Source organism: Lepidochelys olivacea (genome assembly GCF_965140295.1).
Source record: "Lepidochelys olivacea isolate rLepOli2 genome assembly, chromosome: 1".
Taxonomy (NCBI): domain Eukaryota; kingdom Metazoa; phylum Chordata; order Testudines; family Cheloniidae; genus Lepidochelys; species Lepidochelys olivacea.
The window spans coordinates 62044887-62071991 of NC_140411.1; the positions used below are offsets into that span (position 1 = coordinate 62044887).

General features: G+C 39.2%; 2 protein-coding genes across 3 annotated transcripts in view; one reads left to right on the forward strand and one right to left on the reverse strand.

The window, feature by feature from the left end:
- Positions 1-27105, reverse strand: part of GTF2F2 (general transcription factor IIF subunit 2) — a 127865-nt gene that overhangs the window by 87171 nt on the left and 13589 nt on the right. Inside the window, exon 5 of one of the 2 annotated variants that reach the window (XM_084636579.1) lies at positions 18101-18139. The exons of the other annotated variant lie outside the window; for it this stretch is intronic. Within the exon in view, the coding sequence (XP_084492705.1) occupies positions 18101-18139 (39 nt within the window). The remainder of the gene's footprint in view (positions 1-18100; positions 18140-27105) is intronic. 2 annotated transcript variants of the gene reach the window in all.
- KCTD4 (potassium channel tetramerization domain containing 4) lies at positions 204-1689 on the forward strand. The gene has a single exon (XM_084636569.1). The coding sequence runs from the start codon at positions 474-476 to the stop codon at positions 1245-1247; it is 774 nt and encodes a 257-aa protein (XP_084492695.1). The 5' UTR covers positions 204-473; the 3' UTR covers positions 1248-1689.

Here is a 27105-nt window from a genome sequence, read left to right on the forward strand (position 1 = left end):
CGTATAAAACCAAAAATACCGAAAAAAAGGAAACAAAGCTACCACTACAACATTCTCAGTGCTAACCATTCTTCAGCAATGCCACATTATAAACACATTTTTAAAGTAAATATTAAAATTTAACTGGTCAGTAAAAAGGTATTGTCCATTCTGCACAGAGTAATTCAAAATGCTATTTTTAAATAATTTAAACCTACCAGACTTCAAAGAAAATAATTAAAACAGCTTTTACATCCATCCTCTTCCCTTACACAGTTAAATGCAAATTCTCCTTACAGCCATACTCCTGATATCTCAGGGCATACATAACTGATACGCCACCTACTGCAAAACTGAGCTGACAATCCATGCAATGCTAGCAGCACTTCCATTCCATCACCGTGCTGGAGCCGAATAAAGGTGCTTTTAAAATATCTCTTTTCAAGCACACAAGAACAAGGCAAGATAGCTGTCTTTTTAACTTGGCTTTAAGAATGGAGCGAAAAATAAACAGAAGAGAAAAGGAACATGAAGAAAAGCACATCAACTCTGAGGGTACTGAAGAAAGCAAGAACTGTAAAATGCCTCTGATTACTCTCAATGTTGGTGGATACCTGTACATTACACAAAAACAAACACTAACCAAGTACCCAGACTCTTTTCTTGAAGGTGTGATAAATGGAAAAATCGTCTGTCCATTTGATGCAGATGGCCATTATTTCATAGACAGGGATGGACTCCTTTTCAGGCACATTCTGAACTTCCTACGAAATGGAGAACTTCTTCTACCGGAGGGGTTTCGAGAAAATCAACTTTTGGCACAAGAAGCAGATTTTTTTCAGCTTAAGATGTTAGCTGATGCAGTGAAATCACGGTGGGAGAAAGAACAGACAGCATCCAGAGAGACTACTTTCCTGGAAATAACTGATAGCCACGACCGTTCACAAGGTCTTAGGATCTTTTGTAATGCTCCTGATTTCATAGCAAAAATCAAATCTCGCATTGTTCTGGTGTCAAAAAGCAGGCTGGATGGATTTCCAGAGGAGTTTTCAATATCTTCAAATATTATTCAATTCAAATACTTCATAAAGTCAGAAAATGGTACACGACTTGTACTGAAGGAAGACAACACCTTTGTCTGCACCCTGGAAACTCTTAAGTTTGAGGCTATAATGATGGCTTTAAAATGTGGATTTAGACTGCTGACCAGTCTGGATTGTTCCAAAGGGTCAATTGTTCACAGCGATGCACTTCATTTTATCAAGTAATTACTTCTATCACCAGACAAAGGCATCAAGCACGCAGCCAGTAAACCTCATTAAACTGCAGCATCCAGACATCACAAATAATGTATCTAACTAGCCCTGTACCACAGAGCTCTGCTGCTACTGAATTAATGTGAGCTAATGGTATGTAAATTCCATAATGACATTAATCTCTGGGTTATTTAGGCTGAACAAGTATCTTATGTTTAAATTTAATAAAAATGTCTGCTAAACATTGTAAATACAGATTGAGTGCTGCAACTATTTGCATATATTTTTCCTTCACGTTGTCTTTCACCCAGAGAGTCTAGCTGAAATGGTTTGTGTACTTGTGTGATTAACATGCATACACCTTATTGTTCAGTTGAACAGTGGTGAAAGTATTTTCATATAATATGCAAGCTTGAAACATGTTTTGCTTATGACAAAATTCACACTGGATTTTAACTGGAATAAAACATTTTGAGTGTTCATTACAGTTTCTGCAAATCTATTCAAAGCTGAATTATACTGAAATTACAACAATAGAAGACTGCAAAAGGCTGTAAAAGCCAACAATTTGATTTTAAAATTAAACAGATTTCAGAGCTCGTGTATTGGAATCATCAAATTTACAACTACATCATTCATTTGCTGAGAATCCCTGAAGAAATGCCTCCAATAACAAAAGCCAAATAATGCTAGTTTAATTTACTTTACTTTTTATTACAGGAAATATGTGAATGCATAAAGGTAGGTAGAGCACTAGATATATTTCAAACGTATATATTTTGAATGGTTTATTCAAAGGTTTTGCATAAAATTTAATGTAACAGGTTATCAATTACATATTACATTCAAATTTTGAAGTTGACATTTTCCACTTGTTGTTGCTGTTCATAAAGAGTGGCAAATGAACAGATCTATTGCTTTGTATAATGTATTACTAACCAGTAAGTGGAACTTTGAATTCTGAATAGATCACCTGCTGATATTTAAAACGCATTAATGTAAGGGGCAGATAAGGCATTTCTCTCCCTTCTCACTTCCTTAATATTTATCCAGTTCTTTCTTTCATATACAATTTTTAGTAAGGGAACAAGTTACATCATCCACAGTGCAACTAGAATTAATGAATCCAGAAGTAAACATTAGTTAAATATCTGTCAATAAGAAAACTTGGACCAAACACAACCTTCATGTAAGCAGGTGCAATTCCTATTCACCTCACCTTTGGGTCAGTTGGAGTTGCACCAGCTTATGCAAGGTCTGAATTTGGCCCTTTGACTCTATCAACCATGCACCGTTCAACTGAAATCAACTGTGAAGAAACTGATGCTCATTAAATTTTTAAAAACAGTAGTTTTTTACTAAATAAGACTGGAGTTCTTCGCTTTATTAGTATAAAAAGTGAATTCTACATAGGAAAAAATAAAAAAGTTTTCATTCAAAATAGGATTCTCACTACACTAAAATTTCAATCATGTTGAACAACACGACTGTCACCAGACAAGCTTAAAGCACCATTCTGTCTTGGATTTTAGACAGGACCAAACCAATTTTTAACAAGAAATGGGAATACACTGTGTGTCTATCCTGTAACTTGGAACTGTACTTCAACAATAACTGGGAATAACTGTGTGTCTCACTAGACATAATTTGCAATATAGAGAGGACTGAAATTTCCAGACAAGAAAACAGACACACTTAATGACTCAAAATGGTATTTCTATGTGGGAAAAAACAATTTTTTTATTGAAATCTCTCTGGAATTCCTCCCCAAAATGTATAAGATCACCACTCCAAACTATGCATTTTTCTATTTAGCTTATAGGTACAACACTCAGGAATAGTTATAGCATAGTGGTATGTGGGAAAGTTACCATTTTAAACTGAAGTAGTTTCTAATAGATCACTACATTGTCATTTTCACAAAATGTTTTCAGATCAGTATACTTTACAAGAAACCTCATTAGCCATTAAATTAGTAAACATAGCGCTGTCAATAACTCCTATTTGAAGTGACTGTGAAAACTTACATGCACCAAGTTTGATACAGTACAACCTCAGAGTTACAAACTGACCGGTCAACCATACACCGCATTTGGAACTGAAAGTACACGGTCTGGTAGCAGTGGAGACCAAAAAAAAATTTTTTTAAAAAGCAAACTACAGTACAGTACTGTGTTAAACTACTAAAAAATAAAGAGAAAGTTTAAAAAAAAGATTTGACAAGGTAAGGAAACTGTTTCCATGTTTGCTTCATTTAAATTAAGATGGTTAAAAGCAGTATTTTTCTTCTGCGTAATCAAGTTTCACAGCTGTATTAAGTCAACATTCAGTTGTAAACTTTTGAAAGACCTATAACGTTTTGTTCAGAGTTACGAACAAACTCCATTCCCATATTTTTCTGATTTTTAATGGACTCTGAACTATAGCAAAAAGAGATACCATGGCACAAAATAATTGTGAACGAACAGTAAGAAAACCTTTAGTGGACTTGTCATCTCCATACTAGAATGGGTAATAAATAGTTACTAGGCAGACAACCTAAGAAAGCACCATAACTGCCCTACAAATCATAAAGAAGTTTGTTTCCAGTACTGTCAAAACAAAAACTGTATAAGCACAAAGTCTGGAGGAGGCTGTCATTCATAAGATGTCAAATCATCCATTTTCTTAAACATTTTTGGATATAATCTTCAGTTCTATTGAATGCCTGATTGGGATTTAAAGTGACTATTGAATTTTAAATAAAGAAAATAGTAAATATTTATTTTGATTGTAACAGTCATTAATACAAAAGATATACTGTCTTTTACCTTTTCAACTGACTTCTTGGCATTTGACCTTTAAAGAAATTGAAGTTGTTTAATGTCAGAGAAGTACTATTTTCTTTACCTTAAGATTTCACACTCAAAAAAAAGGGACTGGGGGAAGGGAGAGCGCAGATCTGGTGATTCTGTCTTTACTAAGGGAAATTGTTCTTCACTATTAAAAAATGGTAGTCCATACTTAAATTACCACACCAGCCCACCCATAATAGCATAAAACCCAACCCCATCACAAATACGTTTACAAAAAAAGAGTAAATCACACTACAATGCTTTTAAAAAGGTTAAATGAAAGCTTTTTACTTGACAAGACCTAAGTCCAGGGTACACGCTGCCTTCTAGCAGCTGATTACATTACTATCTGAAATAATTCAAGAAGCTTCACCACAAACATGTGTTGTATTGGAGGTCAGATATGCCCAGGGGAGAAAAAGAATCCTATGCCCAGGACTAAGAAACAAATTTTACCCATTATATTACAAAATTTGTGGGTTTAAGTCTCAAGGATTCAGGCTATTAAACAATTCTTATTAGAAAGCTTCCCAATTCTCATTTAAAATATCATTGGCATCAATGTTTCATACAAGCACTTGAGAGCGCCTGCTGCCATATCGACGTCTACCTCCTGTCTGAAATTTGTCAAGCTCTGTCTCTGAAAGTGTATTTTCCAAAAAGTTTATGCAAAATCCCTTCAGCTGTCTGAATAAGGATTTATGCAGGGGGACAAGAGAATTTTCTCCCTCTCCACATTTAAAAACTGGATACATTGCATTAGACAAGATTATAGTAAGAACAATTTGTTTGCAACTGGATACAGACTTGGCAGACCTGTACATTTGCTCAGTTTGAAACATTGCTGGATATTCACAGTATGCAATTTTCAAATAGAAAAGGTTTCCTTTTTAGTCTACAGATGCACCAATAGATCAATACACTGCATGTGTGCACAGCTAGTTAGGTGTACATTTGAATTCAAACACAGCTGACTTTTGCCAGAGAAGGTAGTAAGATATGCAACCCAGTTATCTTCAGGGATTTTCCCCCTTTTATCCTGAAAAAAAAAAAAAGAAAAAAAAAAAAGAAGTAGTAGAAAATTGCATGCTAAGTGTTAATATTGATACAACACTAGAGTTACAGAATCAAGTGCTCAAAGGTCAGAAAATACCTGAAGTTAAGATTGTTCTGGCAATGCTAGCTTTGGCACTAAGTACAGGTGAAGTATTTTCTTTTCCTCTTTTTCTTGTTAAGGGTTAGACTAATGGTGTAATGGTTTAAAAAAAATAAAATAAAATAAAACCACCCTAAACTCCATATTCCCTAAATAAGGAGTAAACTCAGTTTACCCAAGTTCACCCTCGACTATACTACTAATTAGACTGAACTGTTAGGTTCAGCTCTAAATATTAGGCAGAATATAACTTCACCATAGGAGGAATTTAGAGTAGCAGCCGTGTTAATCTGTATCCGCAAAAAGAACAGGAGTAGCCCTGTATCCCATGAAAGCTTATGCTCAAATAAATTTGTTAGTCTCTAAAGTGCCGCAAGTCCTCCTGTTTTTTCACCAAAAGGAATTGCAACTCAGGCCATGTCTACACTAGCGAGCTTAGGCTCTGTGTACACTACGCGACTTTTAGCGACACGGCTGTGTTGCTATAGCCATGACATTAAAAGGCGCAGTGTAGCCGCTGTTTGTGGGCGCTCCTGCCGACAAAGCGCTGTTCACACCGTCGCCTGTCATCAGCAAAACTTTTGTCTTTTGGGGGAAGGAGTGTTTTGTTTTTTTTTTAACACCTCTGAATGGTCATTCATTTGCCAGTGTAGACATAGCCTTACAGTGTTGTGCAGGTTTCCTTTGAGGATGAGGACTGATAGGTCTGATACAGAGTGATTGCTTTGTGAAAAGTGTTCACCCACAGGTGACAGTGTATTTTTGTCTTATTTTCCTGTGATAAGAAAATGGTTTCACCCACTTAATTGTTATTGGGGCATTTAATGAGGTATACCACATGTGATATCCATGGATCCTACACATGCCTCTTGAAAGATGCGTTTGTGGGGGGTGCTGATCATTGCAGAAGTGGAAATGTGTCTGCAGGTTTTGCATCTGTTGTTCTGGCAGGGTCTGGTGCTGCTGTGAGTTGGTGTGTCCTGGGAAGCTTGTTTCTGATGATGAGCTTGGAGAGGTTGGTGGGTTGTTTAAAGGCCAGAAGTAGGGGTTCAGGAACGATTTCTTTCAGGATGGGGTCCCCATTGAGTATGGGCTGTAGTTATTTGATTATACCACCTGTATAGAATCCATATCGGGTAAGTGACAAGTAGAGGTCTGCCGTCAGAGGAGGTTCTATTTCTGTACCCAAGCAGGTTCTCTTGGGGTATTCCATTATGAGATTTATTTCTCTGGTGGAGTGTCCTTTTTTGGTGAAGGTGCTTTTGAGTGTATTACGGTGTTTATCTGAGACTTTCGCCTCAAACCATATTCTGTGGTATCTCAGTGCCTGGCTGCAGATAGCAGATTTCTTGGTGTGTTTGGAGTGGTTACTGGATCTTTGAAGGTAGGTATGGCGATAGTGGGTTTCTTATCTATAGGGTTCCATTGTTGAAGCTGATTATGGTGTCCAGGAAGTTGATGTTAGTGTGGGAGTGTTCCAGAGAGATTAACGCTGCAGGAGTTGATCAACTTTAATGCTTGCTTCCCCAATGACCATGTTTTATATCATCACCTTAACACTGCATTAAACAACCGTATGTCTTAGTTAAATTATCATTGCATTTGTAACTATAACAACTGAATAATTGTCAACTAGTCTGAGATTAAAATATCTTTTAGGTAGATATGATTTATTTAATTCCTAATCTGAGGAAAAAATGAATTTAAAGAATACCATGTAAGCTTTTATGACATCTCACTTGTGCCCCAAACAAGTGAACATGCATGGCTGAAAAGTTAATTTATGAAAATTCAGTAGTGATTCAGTTAATTGGTGTGACAGGTTAGGCAGAGGCAAGAGAGAACAAGACAAAAAGGAACAGCATTATGTTATGAGGTACATTTATTCACTGAAAGGAAAACATCCAGAAGGGTTCTAAGAGACTGGACTAGAACAAGCAAGCAGATAGAAAACAAACTGAGTGAATGGAAAGAGGAAGCTATTGGTTTGGGGAGGGAAACCAGAGATATTAAAAGGTAGCTCAGGTGGTGGTGGTAGTTATCTTTTCATAGAACATTAGCAAAATTACTCTCGTTCAAAGTGGAAAGGGATGGAAGATTTAAGGTGAAACAGGAAGGTTACGTTTCAATAGGAATTGAGGATTGCCAGCAAATTCTGCACTTAAGACACAGAATATTGGATTTTAAGCGTTCTGAAAAAGGTGCTATACTGAGTCAAGCAAGATTTGAAAATGTCAGAGCAAACATACAAACCAGAGTCCTCAAGGTACCAGACAGTAGTTTTATAGGCCCTGTGGTGGTTGTCATACTAGAGGAACTGTCCAGATTTATGATAAATGGAGTAAGCTATATAAGAGCAAGAGAACAGAACTTAGATAACCAACCATCACAGGGGGATTTGTCCCATCTAAATTAGGGAAGATTAAAAATTTTGAGTAGTCAGCTGGAGAAAGAGATGTAGAGGTTGTTTTGTTTAAGAGTTTGTCTAGCTTAGAAAAATGGGTCAGGTTTAGCTAACATTATACCTTGACCAGCTAAACTGAGGGGTAATAAGGTTTTAACCTAGGTCTATACTAGTGAAAAGATTTTGATTAGGTTGGGGCTGGCTAGCCTTTTGTTAGATAATCCTTCCTAATGTAGACAACCCTAAGGGAGAAATGTTAAACTTGACAAGGAGATGGCCACCAATAGTGAAGCCAAGGGCAGTTCAATGAAGAAGAGAGGTAATTCTGCTATGTCAATTAAAAACAAGTTTATGAGGTGTGACAAAGTTCCTCCTCTACCTTGGTGGGTCTTGAGCTTATTGGCGGATTTGCTCACCTCGGAGATTCACGGCAGCCCTCAGTTTGGCCGTTTTTGTGAACCCACAGTCCAGGTCAACCCCTCCTGTGTCTGATCAGGAGTTGGGAGGTTTGGGGGGAACCCGGGCCCAAACTCTACTCCAGGTTCCAGCCCAGGGCCCTGTGGAAAGCAGCCGTCTAGAGTGCCACTTGGAACAGCTGTGCGACAGCTACAACTCCCTGGGCTACTTCCCCATGGCCTCCTCCCAACACCTTCTTTATCCTCACCATAGGACCTTCCTCCTGGTGTCTGATAATGCTTGTACTCCTCAGTCTTTCAGCAGTATGCCTTCTCACGCTCAGCTCCTAGTGCCTCTTGCTCCCAGCTCTTCACATGCGCACCACAAACTGAAATGAGCTCCTTTTTAAACCCAGGTGCCCTGATTAGCCTGCCTTAAATGATTCTAGCAGCTTTGTTGATTGGCTGCAGGTGTTCTAATCAGCCTGTATGCCTTAATTGTTTCCAGAAAGTTCCTGATTATTCTGGAACCTTCCCTGTTACCTTACCCAGGGAAAAGGGACCTACTTAAACTGGGGCTAATATATCTGCCTTCTATCCCTCTCCTGTAGCCATCTGGCCCAACCCTATCACAGAGGCGATAAGGGTGTGACATTCACTAAAGTCATTGAGAAGGAAGAAGACATTTGAAACTAGTAAATTAACGTGTATAAAGCACTTTTAAGATAAAAATACTACATATCAATATATGGAATGTAAACTTAAATGTTTGTCTCCAGAGATCATCATTTACACAGAAATAAGCATGGATGAAAAGTGAGGTGAGAACTCCAGAAGGAAGTTAGGGTTTGATGTTAAGGAGGGTAGATGACAGTGTGAGAGCTGTAGAGTCTTAATAATCAGGTAAATTGAACAGGAGAGGAAAGTACAGTCACCTGCTAACAGCAGCGTTAGACTCTGGAGAATGATTTTACTGAAGTGTGGTATAAGTACCACATGCAGCTAAAGAAACAGTCTTTTAAAAAAATAGTTTCTACCTGTAGTGGCAATAGATTAACATCATTTCCATTACAGATATGTCATTTAAAAACCTCTAGAATAGAGTATTACTCTGCTACTTCAGAAATAAAAAGGTCCCCAAACTGTTAATTACAATTGTACATAATAGCTTTTCACTTAAATCACTCCTAGACTGTGAAGACATCTGAGCTCAAGTTAACACACCAACATTTTAAAGTCAAAAAATTAGGTGATTGTTTAAAAATAATCCACCCAAAAAGTCTGCAAATATTTAGTTAATGTTGGTATTGAAAATCACACACACACACCCTTACCTTGGTTTATCCACTCATTATGGTGGCGGGAACCCTATTAGTTGGTCCTTGAAAAATGTGTTTGCATTTTCTGGTGAGTATGAGAATTACAATAGCATAGTCTTTGTTTGTATGATCCTGTGAAAGAGTGCAGGGAGTTAACAGGTGAGTCTGCACTCTGATCACTCTGCCACCAATTAGTTCCCCAGAGAAAGCTGATTAGATAATTAAATTCAATTATCCCAAGGGGGGGCAAGGGCTGGGTGAGCTAAAGATACAATTAGCCCATCAGCTCAAGATTGATAAGAAGGGCACAAGGAAGAAAGGGACTGGGTGAACAGGCTAACTGAGCCCACTCTCACGAAGATCCTAGAGAAGGGAGACCTCTGCTCCTCAGGCCTTAGAGAAAGGGCCAAAAGCACAGGGAACACTGTAAATAGCACTCCTGCACAGGACCGTAAAGATGTTGTTGGAGGGAGCACATATAAACAACAGTGTGGATACCTAACCAGTGGAGGTTTCTGAGCAGGTTTCTGTGATGCAAGAAGCCAGGAGCAGACCACAGCCTGCTATAGATCCCTATATTAGATGCTCATGGGACATCTCAAAATATATTATCTTTGTGGACATTTAGAGAAGCAACCAGAAATCTGTTTTTCTCCAATAGCAAATACCTTTTCTATTATCCAAACAGTGTAATTAAAAATACTCTTAAATGCTAGTTCTACTTGACGCCTAGAAAATGTGGGAAATTGGCATTCCGACACCACACTCTTGAGATATGCAATGACAAAGACACACAATAGAAGACCTTTCCAAATATTAAACAACAGTTGTTTCTTTGAAGTCACGTATCTCAAATGGATGAGTCTGATTAATCTCAAAACTACTAAAAAATTCTGTTTTGGCTTATCATATGCAAAATTGCAGGCAGAAAGTGCTTTTTTGTGGATGTTTGGGGAATGGGAAATTCACAACTGTATTTTTAATATAAAGTACTAAATACAGACATGCTACTGCAGCCCCACACCTTAGAAACAGATCTTAAATTTGAGAGATGATTAATAGATTGAGGAAAGAGAACAGGTCAGGAGTGCATAAAGAAACTGTTGATGAAGAAGGAAGGAGAATTAAGCAAACAAACGAGTGATGAGGGGAATAAGTATTCAGAAACAAATAGAATAAGCAACTGCAACACCAAATTTAGTATAGTTTGTTGCCTCCCTAGTGCTTACATACATCAGAGATATTAAACCCTGTTGGAAAGTACGGGGGAGGAAGCAGTATATTTGTTCAATGTTGAAACCAGTGACACTGAGAAATAAATTAGAGATCCTGCAAGCTTGGTTGAAAAAAATCAGTAAAATCAAGAAAAGGCCTCTTATTAATACTAAGAGTGCTTTGTCTAAGGCTTTCAGCTCTCACAATATTTCCACCATCAGGTCTGAAGTCAGTAGAGGACAATGTGTTTGCATCACAGAACTGAAAAAACAGGAGAAAAATAGATGTTCATTTGTTCTGAAAAAATTACAGAGGCTGAAGATGCCTTATCTTCCGGGAGCCCCACCTAAAGTAGCAGTGGTCACTGACAAGGCATTATAATCCTCTATCTAGTCTGTGGAGCCTGGTTTTGTAACGTGAGGCTCACTCTGGGGATTCATCACAAAGGAAATGGAGGAAGATCCTGCAGTTTCTGAGCGAGGAGAGTATTTTGGTTTACTCTACTACATCAACAACCTAGGCATGTCTGACTTGTCTAGAGAGGCAGGGAACTCTGAAAAGGAACACAAACTTTGCACTTAGAACAGAACCTTGTGGCCTTCAGTTCAGACAGCACATGCCAAGAGTAGTGATCTAGATTGAAAGCTCTGAAGTGAAGTCAAATTGTCTGCATGAGGCACAAACTTTCTTTTTTATTATTGAAATAAATTACAGTTAAGGTAAACATTAATTGCTACTGAAAGAAAACCACTGCAAACTGAAAACATGACAGTGCTGTTAAAGCAAACAAATATAATAAAATATTCATAGTATACTGAAATGTATAGTTGGCCATTAGGGACTTCTGATATTTATAATTGCTGACCCATGTTAATGCATGCTCTTGTCCTTATTACTAGTATTCTCTCCCTACTTCTTCCTAATGTTTGTAATATCCATTGTTGTTCCATGTTTTAATCTAGACTGGATACACTCTGGGACAGGGATTGTTATCCTACTCTGTGTTTGTATAGCAAATGAAGCCTCAATCCTGACTAGAGTTTCCAGGCACTAGTGAAAAGTTCATAATATAAATGTTGTGTGTATCTGCTCAGTCCTGAAGACACTAAATAGGAGGCAATTAGGGATCCTTGTCACATATAACGTCACAAGCTGGAAAATGGTACATTTCACACTTGAATGGATTTTTTAACAATTAGGTTGTGTGTGTTTTTGGAGAGTAATTAATTTGAGTATTGCACCATAACTCTTGTTGATAACCATATTTCACAGAGTTACAGCTTTCCTTCAAAACGTTATTAGTAAAATATATGTTGAAAGATTTAAGTGGAAGAAAGGAAATCTAATTTGAGCCTAACTAACAGCAAATCTTTCTTAAATTGTTGCACAAAATTACATAACTTTATACAAATTTCCATAAAAATTTTACTGTTCTCCCTGCCCTACAAAAAAGTTTGCACTGTATTGCATATTTTCCAGCACAAATGTCATCGAAATACTCTAAATCATTTCCTTTCTTTCCACATTATTTCACATTCTTTACTATATTAGGTTTATCCATATACAGACAGTTTAAGAATTAAGTATTTTTGCCTACAATTTGCCAGCACATGAATATCTGTGGCAGACAAAATTTACACACTAGGTTCACGCTGTACTGCCTGAGGTATAACAAATAATTAACTCCTTTTGCTTGAATGCACAAGGAAAACTATAAAGAGGATGCATCTCTTCCCACCAGAACAGAAGATATCAAGATTGCCCACTGGCAAGTTCAGGAAAAGAATACGAGTGACAAGTTGTCCAAAAGGAATATATGCGTTAAGTAGCAGTTGTTCAGGGCTTGCTATGAATTCATGTCAAGATTTTGAAACCTGAATTTAGATGTATTAAGTGTATGATCGGCTTGCTACAGCTCCAGGTATCTCATAGATACAAAACTTATAATTCACATCAACTAGTGAATAAACATGCAAGTCACAGACATGCACATACTCTCAAGGAACAATATCAATTTAAAAGAACAGAGTAATTTTATTTTCATCAATAGATAACATCTGTGTATACCCATTACATACAAAAGCTGTGTGAAAAGAATATTCAGTTTGCAAAGTTAGGCATTCAAAATTTAGAAAATGTCAGCACTAAGGTTGCCCATGCAACTTTAACCTACACAAGTGCATTATGTCACGGTTTTCAATTATATGACCACACATTTCTTCCACAGCACCTGTTTCACAAAGGATGGATGGTACTCAGGGACTGAGGCTACTGTTGAGTATTTCTTTTTATTCTCACCAATGTGGCCCTATACCTTCTCTCCTGTACACCACCCATACCTTGCATTACATATGGAATTGATTTCTCCCTGAGGTTTTCTATGGCACCCATCTCCATAGTATCTGAGCCTCAAACACATTCATGAATCTGTCTTTGCAGCACCCATGAAAGTTAAGGAGTGCTTTTACACAAGAGAAATGAGGACACAGATTTTAAGGCCAAATCTCACAAGAATTTCCACTAATTTGGGGTGTTCCAATTTAAGGCAGTTAGGGATGGATTCTTCCAACTGCTTATTTTTGATAATAGCACTTTTTATGTTCAAAGCACGGTATATACATTAACTAAACCATTCTCATTACCCATGTGAGGAAGGTGGGTAGGTATTATAATCCTCATTTTATAGCGAGGGAAATAGTGACATGCCCAAACCCACGTAAAGAGCCAATGACAGAACCAGGATTCGAATGTAGGGACTCCCGGTTCCTAACCCAGTGCTCGTTCCTGGAGACAGTGGTGTGTTACTGCTGAGCATCCACAGCTTCCATTGACTTCAGTAGTTGTAAGTGCTCAGCACTTCTGAACGTCAGGCAAAGGTGTCTCACATTGAGCACACAGAAAGCAAATCACACACAATTAGTGGCCACCTCTGAAAATGTCTGGTTAAGTGACTTGCTTGCATCACATAAGAAGTCAATAAAACAGCCAGTTCTCCTGCGTGTCATTCAGAAGCCTTAACCATGACACCACGTACTCTTTTCCTACACTCATCTGCTTAATCTGCTTTACACCTTCCAAGTGAATAAGTCAGGGACCTACAGACAACAGCCTCGATCAATACACAACCCTGATTCAGTCCCTGAGCATTGACCGCACTACACACCGAATGAGGCAGGATCCCTATAGAAAAAATAGTATGTGATCAAGCTAATTGAAGACTGGCTCATAAGGTGTACACAAAAAGGGACTAGATTAGGGTTAAGTGGGCAACCTTATTTCTGGTATTTCCTAACTTTTGAGTGATTGCCCTTGCAGACCTAATAACATTTATTTTTGCAGAGCTTTTTTCTCTTCTTGCCATGTAATTTCCTCATTTAAAAAAAAAAGAAAAGAAAAAGAAAAATAATTCTATTACGAGTGGGTAAAACGGATAAATAGAAATGTGTTTATTATTTCACTTTTTCTTATTTTATTCATGTTCTGTTGAAGCCTGTATCTAGACTGCTAGTCTAGATCAATAAAAGAAGGGTGGCGCTAACCACTGTACAAGCATATATAAGAAATCATCCTTATCTCAAAACTGCTTAGCGTAAACTGACAGACATGGCAGACAAAGGGAAGGGTGAAGAGAGATGCTATACACAAGCAGAATGATTCAAAGGTAGTTTGCAAATGTCATGTTAGATTCATGACTTTTCTGGAAGAGAAGAATATAAGAACATAAGAATGGCCATACTGAGTCAGACCAACGGTCCATCTAGCCCAGGGGCAGCCAACCTCAGTCTGAGAAGGAGACAGAATTTACCAACGTACATTGCCAAAGAGCCACACTAATATGTCAGCAGCCCCGCATCAGCTCCCCCCACTCCAACCTGCAGTGACTCCTGCCCGCCAGCAGCCCCACCTATCAGTGCCTCCCGTTCCTCCCCATGCCTCCCGCCCGCCACGATCAGCTGTTACACAGTGCGCAGGAAGTTCTAGTGGGGCGGGGGAGAGAGTGAGGGGCCACCCCTGACCTAGCCAATATTCTGTCTTCCAACAGCGACTGGTGCCAGATGCTTCAGAGAGAATGAACAGAAAAGGGCAATTTATCAAGTGATCCATCCCCTGTCATCCAGTCCCAGCTTCTGGCAGTCAGAGGTTTAGGGACACCCAGAGCATCTTGGCTAATAACCATTGATGGACATATTTTTATCTAATTCTTTTCTGAACCCATTCATACTTTTGGCCTTCACAACATCTCCTGGCAACAAGTTCCACAGGATGACTGTGCACTGTGTGAAGTAGTACTTTTTTGTTTTAAACCTGCTGACTACTGATATCATCAGCTGACCCCTGATTCTTGTGTTATGTGAAGGGTAAAACACTTCCCTATTCACTTTCTCGACACCATTCATGATTTTACAGACCTTCGTCATCTCTTTTCCCATCTGAACAGTTCCAATCTTTTTAATCTCTCTTCATAGGAAGCTGTTCCATATCCCTAATAAATTTTGTTGCCCTTCTCTGTACCTTTGCCAATTTTAACATATCTTTTTTTGAGATGGGGTGATCATAACTGCACGCAGCATTCAAGGTGTGGATACATTATGGATTTATATTGTGGCATTCTGGTATTTTCTGTCTTATTACCTATCCCTTTCCTATTAGTTCCTAACACCTAGGGTTTTTTTTTTTTGACTGCCTCTGCACACTGAGCAGAGGTTTTGAGAGAACTACCCACAACTCCAAGATCTCTTCCTTGAATGTTAACAGCTAATTTAGGCCCCATCGTTTTGTATGTATAGTTGTACTGTATGTTGTATGTAGAAGTGTTAACCAAATAAGATAAATGTGACTGCCAAGATTTTTTTCTGTAAACATCCATCAATTTGTTAGTATCCATCCCCTTTCTCTAGTTTTTTAGATTCTAAATTCTTCAGTTAGGGATCATCTTTTCATTATGTGTACACAAGTGCCTGTATAATGGGGCTCCAATGCCTGATAAAAGTCTGTAAGCACTACTGCAATACAGATAATAATGTGGCACAACAAAATCCCAAACTACTGCACTTATTTACTTCATTACATGGGGTGGGATCTGAGTTACTATAGAGAATTCTTTCCTAGGTATCTGGCTGGTGAATCTTGCCCATATGCTCAGGGTTTAGCTGACAGTCATATTTGGGGTAGGGAAGGAATTTTCCTCAAGGACAGATTGGAAGAGGCCCTGGAGGTTTTTCGCCTTTCTCTGTAGCATGGGGAACGGGTCACTTGCTGGAGGATTCTCTGCTCCCTGAAGTCTTTAAACCACGATTTGAGGACTTCAATAGCTCAGTCATAGGTGAGAGGTTTTTCGCAGGAGTGGGTGGGTGAGATTTTGTGGCCTGTGTTGTGCAGGAGGTCAGACTAGATGATCATAATAGTCCCTTCTGACCTTAATATCTATGAATCTATGTAAGCATGTGGTCAATAGGGGTAGGTCACGTAGAGTGCCTACGGTGGGAGAGGTAATAATTTAATAATTCCCCGGAAGAGAAATGGAGTGTGACAGTTCTACTGCAGTCCAATTTTTAAAAAAAAAGAAAAAAAATCTCCAATAATGTTAAAAGAATACAACATAAATGGTACCATTCTGAAAGATTTTAGCAATTACTAGCTGCTGTACATACACCAGCTGAAAGCAGCAAATCTCAGCTTCCAGATAGTATAAAACATTCACCTCTAAGTTCATTACAGACCAGTTGTTTAAGTTACAACACAGTTAAAATACAAGAGTAAAACAGTAATCGGAATGAATAGATTTTAACAAATAATCATGCAACATTCCCAACTATAAACACACTATGGAATTGTACAAATGCATTCCCAACTCAAATACTTCTAAGCACTCATCATGATCCCTTTGACATGGTTAGTCCATTTTATCAGAAAGCATCTCAATCAGCTCAGTACTGGAAATCTATCCCCTCTCAGAAATAATTATTCCCAGAACTAAATGGTATGCTCTTTCAACAACCTTTAAAGCTAAGATGTGATTCAAATAAAAGTCAAAATATTGGAACATTAAAAGATTTATATGGAGGTGGATGAAAAATAATATTCTGGTGAGTCATTCTGAAACAGTTAATATTGGACATGTGTTTAAGGATTGTTTTGAGGGAAGAAAAGGAAGAAGCCAGTCTTTGCAAGCCATCTAAATCTAAAATCCCTTTCGTTACCATTTACTGAGTGTCATCATAGCCCTTACTGTACTTTATTTGTACATGTAAATGGTAACCCATGTTCTGAGAAGACTTACATTTGTCTCCAAATTTTATGCTAGCTGTGTCTAATATCCCCATTCCACAAGTTCTTGCTTAGTATTGGCCCTTATTTGCTTCTGCATTTTAATGATATTTTTGTTCTCCATCAAACAAAAGCTTTTCATTTCAAAAAAGTAACACTTAACCCTATCATGCTCTCGTGTGCTCATTTTGAAACTCCAGCAACGTAATAATATATAAACATGTTGCTGACCTTAGTAAAATCATTAGAACAGTTTGTTTCTAGGCAAGCCGTATCTGATTTTCTGTGACTAATCAGAGGTTGTCCAAATGTATGTGTGACTTCCTTTGTACCATACTACTCTACCTTTCAGTAAGAGCACAAAAGACTATTTCTATACTTATTACATTCTTTATTGTAGCAACTACAGTTCATCATTTGAAAATGTAGTTTTCCCACAATTAGAAAAGAAATCTTAATATACACAGATGGTTATTATACAAAATAATTCTTTAAAATGCTTGCTTTGACACACAATTTGAAAGAGACAATGGATCCCACCTTCTCAAAATGTGTATATGCAGATTTTATTAGTGTTCATGTTGTACATTAACTGATAGATATTTCTTGTGCTAAACTTCCTATCCCAGTGGCTCTCTGAACTAAAGATCATTGATGTGTGCTCCATCAATTTGAACTGATTTAAATATCACCGTCATTTTTAACCCTATTTGATAAGCCACTTTTGAAACAACCGCCTTACTACTGATCCAAGTATTATTTTTTCCTTTCTTGACAATTATATCCTGTGCACAACAGGTAAGTATGCAGAATCGAATGACCTTTTTTGATTTCTTACTCTGTAGGGGTTAAACACAAATACCACGTTTTGGGAATCAGACAGAAAATACTTTCCCATCAAAAAGTCAGAACATAAACTAAAAATAATCAAACATGAGACCACAAAATAAAATAAATAAATAAAAACCCAAAAACAGAAATACTGAATCCAAACATTTAAAAAAAGATTTTAAGAAATATTAAGGATTTACTATTCTTCCTTTCCTAGTAACTTTACATTTCTTATAAAAATCTATGAATAATTTAAGTCTCTGATTATAGCAATTTAAGTAATTTTTCAATTTTATGTGTTTCTCTATCTAGTCACCCTGAACAAACCTTTAAGAAATTAGCACACTAAAACTAAAAGTAAAATAGAAAAACTGAAAATGAGGATTTCTTTATTAGATGCAAAGCATTTCTCAAGTGTACCAGGCAGTCGAGTCCAACACTTACCAGCATTGCTGTTCTCAGATTTTTCTTCTGGCTGGCTTTCTGCAGAAAAAGAACAATAATGTTTCTTTGATCTTGGAGTATGATAAAAATTATTCTAAAGTATGTCTAAGAAGTGACTTGCAAAAATCCAAGAATATACAAGTGGATAAAAGGGATGAGAAATAGCACAAACACAGGAGTAATTTCCTTTGAGTTTATTAATATACTTTGAAAGAGGCAATTCCTCACAAAGAACAACAAAAGTCTCATTTGGAGTCCAAGCCTACAACAAACTCCATGCAGGAGCACCCCTAAGCTCCTGTTAATAGGGCTCCATCTGAGTGCAGGCAGCTGCCTATGTGGAGTCAGTGACAAGACTGGATTTAAATAATGAATAGAAAAGCTTCTACTTCACTAAGCCATGCTAGACTAAACTCATTTTATTTTGTAGGTTTAGAAATACAGGTTGATCTGCACTCATGCAGTTTGCAAGGAGTAGAAATGGGAAGATGACTGGATACAGTTAAACCAGGTTAAGTCTCTATAGTCTCAAAAAGAAAAGGAGTACTTGTGGCACCTTAGAGACTAACCAATTTATTTGAGCATAAGCTTTCGTGAGCTACAGCTCACTTCATCGGATGCAGTGAGAGGGGTGGGGGAGGGGATAAAACTATTTCCCCATGTTTATTTCCCACCCCCCACTGCTCTCGGATGTTCCTGTTAACTGCTGGAAATGGCCCACCTTGATTATCACTACAAAAGGTTTTCTCCCCCCCCCCCCGCCCTTTGCTGGTAATAGCTCATCTTAAGTGATCACTCTCCTTACAGTGTGTATGATAACACCCATTTTTTCACGTTCTGTGTGCATCTAAATCTCCTCACTGTATTTTCCATTGAATGCATCCGATGAAGTGAGCTGTAGCTCACGAAAGCTCATGCTCAAATAAATTGGTTAGTCTCTAAGGTGCCACTAGTACTCCTTTTCTTTTTGCAGACTATATAGTAAAACTTGAGTTGGGCTTAGCGATACCTTAACCAATCATTTTACTGAAATTTAACTAACCAATCCGAACATATTGTAACATGATTATTTAACCCATTATATCCCACCACCTTAATTACTTTACACCCAGCAAAATTAATTATACAGCAGACAGAAACAATCACAGAACCAGACAGAGATTATACAAACAATGGGGAAATGGGGACTACAGTGATAGAACATGAGCTTTCGTGAGCTACAGCTCACTTCATCACTTCAGCTGTAGCTCACGAAAGCTTATGCTCAAATAAATTGGTTAGTCTCTAAGGTGCCACAAGTCCTCCTTTTCTTTTTGCAAATACAGACTAATACGGCTGTTACTCTGAAACCAGTGATAGAACAAACACAGAAATGAGGATTTCACATCTCAGCTATTGATAAGTGAGTTTTTGCCAGACAGGATGCTATCAAACTAAGCTTCCTTTTACATCTTCTAGGCACTTCCCTTTCTCTGGAGGCGATAGATGTTATCGGGACAGGATTGTATTCCTAACAGCCCAATAGCACCAATAGCAATTTCAATGTGACTAGTTTGGAATGTGAGGATCTGACCATTCGCTTCCCAACTTATGGCTGCCTCTGTTGCTTAGCCAAAGGCCTTAGCCTAAGAACAGGGACTCAGACTGTCACGGTAAGAGAAGGACCTTACGCTGGCAGACAGTGATTTTGATTCTCTCTTTTATACCTCCATAACTAGCTAAGTGATAAGAATATACCTAAATTCTTAGAGTATAGGCCTTTACAGACAGGCCTGAATATCTATATCCTAACATATGGTACTACCCAAACATTAAAGTAATCAGTATCCCAATTTGGTTGTACAGGTAATTTATTTCCAAAAAATTCTGTAAGCACAACAATGTACGAGCCTTACTGAAGTCTGAGTGGACAAACTAAGAGATAATCTATCCCTAACTAGGTTACAAAATAAGGGGAAAGTCATTATTAAGGTTGTAAGAGTCATGATTTTTGGTTCACCTGTTGCAGAAACTTTTAAGTTGTGGTTTTAGTGCAGTGAAACATCAGCATGGAGACACTCACAAGACAACACTCCCATGAGGGTTAAGTCTCAGGCTTCCTCTTCACCTGTTTCCTGACAAGGAATGAAGACACGCCCCCTCTCCCCCAGGGAACCCCAGAAGGAGCACCAGCTCTGGTGCGCACTAAGCCATACAGCCTCCCTTCCACGACAGTAAAGCAGAACAGAACACTGTGTCCCCCACCTGGTGCTGGAAGGCAAACATGATGGAGGGCAAACAGGCCAAATCTGAGTGGGTGGCTTTGTGACCTGGTGCACTGGGCCACAATGCCAGTCAAATTTACAGCAACTATAAAAAGTTGCAGTTTCTTCAACAAAATTATGGCCTGCAATTTTCTTAAAGCACTGATCATTAGAGAAAGAAAAGGAGTACTTGTGGCACCTTAGAGACTAACCAATTTATTTGAGCATAAGCATCCGATGAAGTGAGCTGCAGCTCACGAAAGCTCATGCTCAAATAAATTGGTTAGTCTCTAAGGTGCCACAAGTCCTCCTTTTCTTTTTGCGAATACAGACTGACACGGCTGCTACTCTGAAACCTGTCATTAGAGAAAGTTATTTCACAATTCCAGAGTCTTTATACTACTAAAGTCTTCAAGTAAACTCTACCACAGGTCATTTCTCAGCATTTGAGCAATGTAAGGTTTGTTATTCAGCTAAGACTACTGCATAAAAAGGCAATACACTTAGGTAGTTCACATCGTTCTGAGAGGTTTTAGATCGGGGTGGGCAAACTATGGCCCGTGGGACCCTCCTGCCAGGCCCCTGAGTTCCTGGCCCGGGAGGCTAGCCCCCAACCCCTCCCCTGCTCCTGCTCCTCCCCCTCCCCTGCAGCCTCAGCTAACTGTGCTGCTGGCGCAATGCTCCGGGCGGCAGCGCAGCTGCAGAGCCGTGGCCTGTCCTGGTGCTCTGTGCTGCGCCGTGGCGTGGCTGACTCCAGCCAGACGGCATGGCTGCCTGTCCTGGTGCTCTGTGCTGCGCCGTGGCGTGGCTGACTCCAGCCAGACGGCATGGCTGCCTGTCCTGGTGCTCTGTGCTGCGCCGTGGTGTGGCTGACTCCAGCCAGACGGCATGGCTGCCTGTCCTGGTACTCTGTGCTGCGCCGTGGCTGACTCCAGCCAGACGGCATGGCTGCCTGTCCTGGTGCTCTGGGCGGCGCAGCTGTAACGCTGCCAGCCACTGGTGCTTCAGGGAGTGCGGTAAGGGGGCAGGGAGCAGGGGTTGGATAGAGGGCAGGGGAGTTTGGGGCAGTGGTCGGGGGTGGCGGTGTGGATAGGGGGCAGGGCTGTCAGAGGGTAGGAAACAGGGGGGTTGAATGGGGGCAGGGGTCCGGGGGGGGGGGCAGTCAGGAAGGAGAGGAGGGGTTGGATGGGGCGACTGGGGGCAGTCAGGGGCAGGGGTTTCGGGGGTGGTCAGGGGACAGGGAGAAGGGGTGGTTGAATGGGGGCAGGGGTCCCGGGGCGGGGGTGGGGGGAGTCAGGAATGAGAGGAGGGGTTGGATGGGGCAGGGGGGGCAGTCAGGGGCGGGGGTCCCGGGGTGGTCTGGGGACAGGGAGCTGGGGGGGGGGGGGCGGATGGGGCAGGAGTCCTGGGGGGTGCCGTTAGCAGGCGAAAGGCAGGGGGGAGGGGGTGTCAGATAGGAGGCGGGGGCCGGGCCACGCCTGGTTGTTTGGGGAAGCACAGCCTCCCTTAACCAGCCTTTCGTACAATTTCGGAAACCCGATGTGGCCCTCAGGCCAAAAAGTTTGCCCACCCCTGTTTTAGATTCTAGATTAAGCAATCAAGTTCTACAAACGGATGAGTGGGTTTGCTTTTACTTAGCCACAGAATATGCCCTTAACAGCAGATATAAAACTAGAATTCCGGTCTTAGAAAAAGTACCTCTTTCAGTACTAACTTCAGACAGACCTTGGAGGAAGTAGCTCTTCTGCCTAGTTACTAAGTATATTTTAATCACTGCAGATTTGTTCAGTCTCATTGATGTAGGAGTAAAAAATGCCAAATCCTATTGCCCAACGTTCTGGGAACCTCTCATACACCAAAGTAGCTATATAATCTTTAAAGTTACTGCAGTAAAGAAGTTGCCAACCCCATTCCCCACTCAGTGAATCAACCTTCACCACCTAACATTTATTTTGCACTTTATATCCTCAAAATGTCTTATTTGGACTTATACAAGAATTGAAAAGGTTGCCTATCCAAGGCTCAGGACATTCTAGTTAAAAAAACTAAAATGCAATGAAACAATAGCTTACCCCTGACAGTCAGCCACACTCGATCAGCTAATAAACATCTGTTAATCTTCACCACACCCATCGGGAAGGGTGAGCATACACCATCCCCATTTTACAGATGGAGAAGCTGAGGCAGAGAGATTTGGTGACTTGCCCAAAGTGAGTGAAGGCCTGGTATCATCCAAAATGCAGTCTGTAAAGAAGTCAGTTGGAGTAGTATTTTTGGTTTTCTGATAATAGAATGCAACTTCTTTATGATCTTTGCAAATATTTTGTAATCTGCATTTACGAGATAGATCTAAAAGGCTACTGTTGCTTCTACCTCTTTTAATCATTTGGCTGTCAATGGGTTTTCTCCTCCTACTGCTACAGCTCCACAGACAGTCAGTAAAAAACTCAAGTACATAAAGTAACAAAAAGGTATTAAATGAGACCTCAGAGGTATCTTGGACAACAGAATGTGTGGCTAAGTGCTAGAATCACAAGAGTACAGACAGCTGGAAAGGGTGGCATGAGCAGGAAGGATCTCTTTCTTTTTTTTACAACTTTTTGTTTTATTTTTCAGAAATTTCATATTTCATTTTATCCTGGGTGGAAGATGTGGGGAGTGTCCTGCCCTCCGAGGGGGTTAGGCAGGTATCAAGAAAAACAGCAGCTTTCAATAATGCGGCAGAAGTTATTTTGTTTAGCAACAACAACTGAACTGAAAAATCATAGACCATCATTTAGCTTAACTGTGGTTTGAAATAATAACACAAGATGCTAAAAATCTTGAAAACTGAGGAATTTATAGAAAACAAAAAAAAAGTAATTACAGTCATGTTAGTAGCATTACTTTAATGAAGGAGGGGAGAAACATTTTTTCTAAGACTGTAATCACTTTCTATAAGTAAATCTTTTCTCCAAAATTCTTAAAATGGTTGGTACGTCTGAGGTTTCAAAGATGTCAACTGGTCACAACAAACCCAAAGTACAAACTGTGAATATTAATTCTGGTTGGTACAAAATTGCATGTGAAGAATCTAATACTGCAGTAGCAGCTCTGCATACCAGCTCAGAAAGGGCTTTCCACGTGGGAATTAGCATGGAAAAAGAGACAAAGTCAGTTGTGGAAAAAGAAAATTAAGTCGTTGTGAGGGTGGAGAGACATTGAGTGCGACATATTAAGAGACACGGCCAGATGAAGAGGGAGGGACAGAATTATCTAGAGCTTTGAATGCAATCACAAAAAGCTTGAATTTGATGCACTGGAAAGTCTCTAAGAGAGGAGTATCAGTCAGAAAAAACTGGCATGAATGATATTAGCAGCTGCATTTTTGTTAAGGACTGGAGATCATGATAGTACACATAATCAATCCATCGAACACTGAATGGCTCTTGGAGATAAATAGATAATATAGTTATTTTCTGTGCTGTTTATGTTGGAAATCTCTGTACTATGACTGTTCAATAGAAACAATTTCTTACATAAGATTAGAAGGTAGAAATTACTGATAGGTGTTCAGAAACCACACTAAGCCATATAAGAACCTAGACAACCAAATTCTTAAAACTAAAGCTATTTCTTTTAAAAAGTGGGTGGAAAAATCTAGGAAACATTAACACCACATTTTATAACTCAATGTGGCAGCTTGATCTACAAATATTTCAGACATATAGTAAGTTTAGAGTAAAAAAAAAAAAAAAAAGTAGCATTTTACTTGCATCTAGGAACAGGTCATTAGAAAGAGAAAGTCCAGGATCTATGGAGCCAAACCTCAAAATTCCATGTAAATGGGACCAACTCCACCCAATTTACTGGAATTATCCACCTTGTACTAGGTTTGAATTGGCCCATAGTGTAAAATCTACACATATCCCATATGTTGGGCCTGATCCCGCTGTTCTGAATCACACAAGTAGCACATTTTTCCAAGCAGTTCTACCCAAGATCTAACATAGTAAGAAAAGCACTTTTCATCATCCATAAATCAAATATTTGAAAGTAATGTTAAAATTTAGAGTCAGCATTTCTGAGCTACCTGCTGTCACAAAATGATGTAAGGGGCTACTAAAATAGGATGGGAACTGATTTATACTCACATTCAGAAAAGAAAGTGTACTGCTAAATATTTAACACAATCACCTTTCAATTTTTGATCCAGGATTGAAACTGTCAAATAATGCTGCTTTCTAGCCCCATGGTGGCTGTCAGTAGAAAGCTCAGAAATGACAATTTTAATCAAACATGTCCAATCTAAAAGAGAAAACTTACCCATATATTAAAAAAAACAAAAACACACTAATTTTGCTCAGTGTAGCATATTGGAATGCAAACACCTTCAAAACCCCACACACACACCTTCCCCTCCCCCTCCCCCCCCCCCAAAAATTACAACTATGATAACTGATGACAAAGATAAGACAAAATGACTGGAAACACAAATAGCATTGTTGCATAGCAACTAGTGATGTACATATGGTGATGTTTATGGAACAGGATATAGTTCATATTTATTGCAAAAATAAGACCAAAAATCAGCCTAGACAGCAAGCAGCAAGAGAAACAATTGTGTTTTGGGTTCCCTGTGCAACAATCATAGAAACCACACCTTCCAGTTACACAGGTTTCGTAAACTGATCTTCAGGAACATTACCCAGGCATTAGTGTTTTACGAGCAGTAGGATACATACACTAGTATCCTTACCAAAAAAGGCTGCATAAGCCAAACCAGCCAAATAACATTTTTGAGAGGTATCAACCTACACTAAATAGATATTTCAATTGTTATTCTGTAGTTGGACAATAGAGCAAATTAGGTTGGTATTTTGTACCTGGTGTTTTGGAATGCAGTACAATGCTTCATATTGTTCAACACAATAGACAATATGTGCAAAACTAAACTGATTGGGACAGGGAAGGTCCCAGAAATGCATCAACACACAAAGCCTAATATGCTTTTTGGAAGCATACAGGTAGGATGGGCTAGATTTTTAAAGGTATTTCAGTGCCTCAAGATGCAGATAGGCACCTAATGGGATTTTCACAAGGATTTAGACACCTAACTTCCATTACATACAACTTATATGGATACATACGTATGATCAGTAAGCAGACTTACATATGGACACATTGTCTGAATCAAGAACCAAAGTGGGTTCACTTTTTTTCACCTTCCAGATTTTAACAGATTTTAAGTAACCATCTTTATCATGACAAGAACAAGAACTGGAAATCTCTCGCAGTAGTCCGGGAGTTATGCAACATGATACTATGTGGAGGATCATCTATTATTCCTCAAGCTTGATCCCTTATCCCTTGATCCCTTGTTCAGAGAGGTCCACAGAGAAAGAACAAGGTGAAGTAGTGGCTGAAGTGCCTTAAATCTGTGTAGCAACCTCTCTCTGGCTACTGTTAAAAGTAGCAATGGCAGAATTCAGAGGCAGCTATATTCCATCCCTCCTTTCTCAGCCAGAAAGGATGGTCACTTTCCTGAGGTCCACAGGAAGAGGAGGGAGAAATAAGGAAATATCTTTGGCCTATGAACATACTCTAAAAGAAAGAGGAAGTACTGTAGATTTAATCAATTGGGTTTTTATAAGTTTTTTTGTTTCATTTTGTTTTAAAACTAGTACTGTGTTTAGGAAAGGTGTTGACTTGAAAGCACTGGAAAATGAAGTACTCCATTTATCTACAGAACAAATGCATTTCACCCACATTGTTTTACTAATGTCTCAACCCAGACTCAGAAGGAGCATTCAAATGGAAGAATGATCTCCATGCTAATTTTGTTTTTGGGTCACCTGCTCAGATTGGCACTTCTACCAGCATTCTTGTTAATTGTAGTGCAGTTTGTGACAGACACTTTAAAAACAAAAAGAACAGGAGTACTTGTGGCACCTTAGAGACTAACAAATTTATTTGAGCATAAGCCTTCGTGAGCTACAGCTCACTTCATCAGATGCATATTTTCCAAAAAAAAAAAGGGGGAGGGGGGAAGCTTCACCATTATGGCTGCCACCCTCACCACCTCCTGGGACATTGGGATCCATCATGACACCAATGGGCATTTGTCATCCTAATCCTGAGAGATGTCCCGACCAAACCAGGCCAAGAGAGGGACTCAGATGACGTTTCTGCTTCCACTGGCTCCGGATGTATCCCAACCACCACCTCGGATGTGAGAAGTTCAGTGTGTCCCCTACCCCTTCCCATCTTTTCCCTTCCCACCTTACTACTTCTCTTTCCTAAAAGTCTCACTTACCCAGCCAAAACTGTGTATTTTGCAACACTGCTTTAAGGCTGTGACCAAAGCTGCAATTAAAAGCAATGTCCTAACTGCCCAATGTTTATACAAGTTTGCCAGGTCTCCAAGTGGCTGATAAAACTATATGCTTGTGCCTATTTTTCTTCCCAGCAGTGAGACTGGAAATAAAAGTCATTCAATGACTTAATTCTTCTCTTCACTCATCACCCTGAACACTTGTTCCACTAGACTGTTTGTTCCTGATAAACACTGCAAATTCTACTCAGTAGAGCCATATGCCTTCAACAAACACTATGCAGTTATTAAAAAACCACCAAGTTGAGAGAGTAGTACTGTGTAAAAGTGTGAAAAGAACTCCAAGTAGCACTCTCTAGATTTCTATGATGGACAAATTATAGAAGCAGACTATCAATGCTGGTTTAGTCCTACAGTGAATCCCTAATATCCTCAGATAGCTTTGCTGA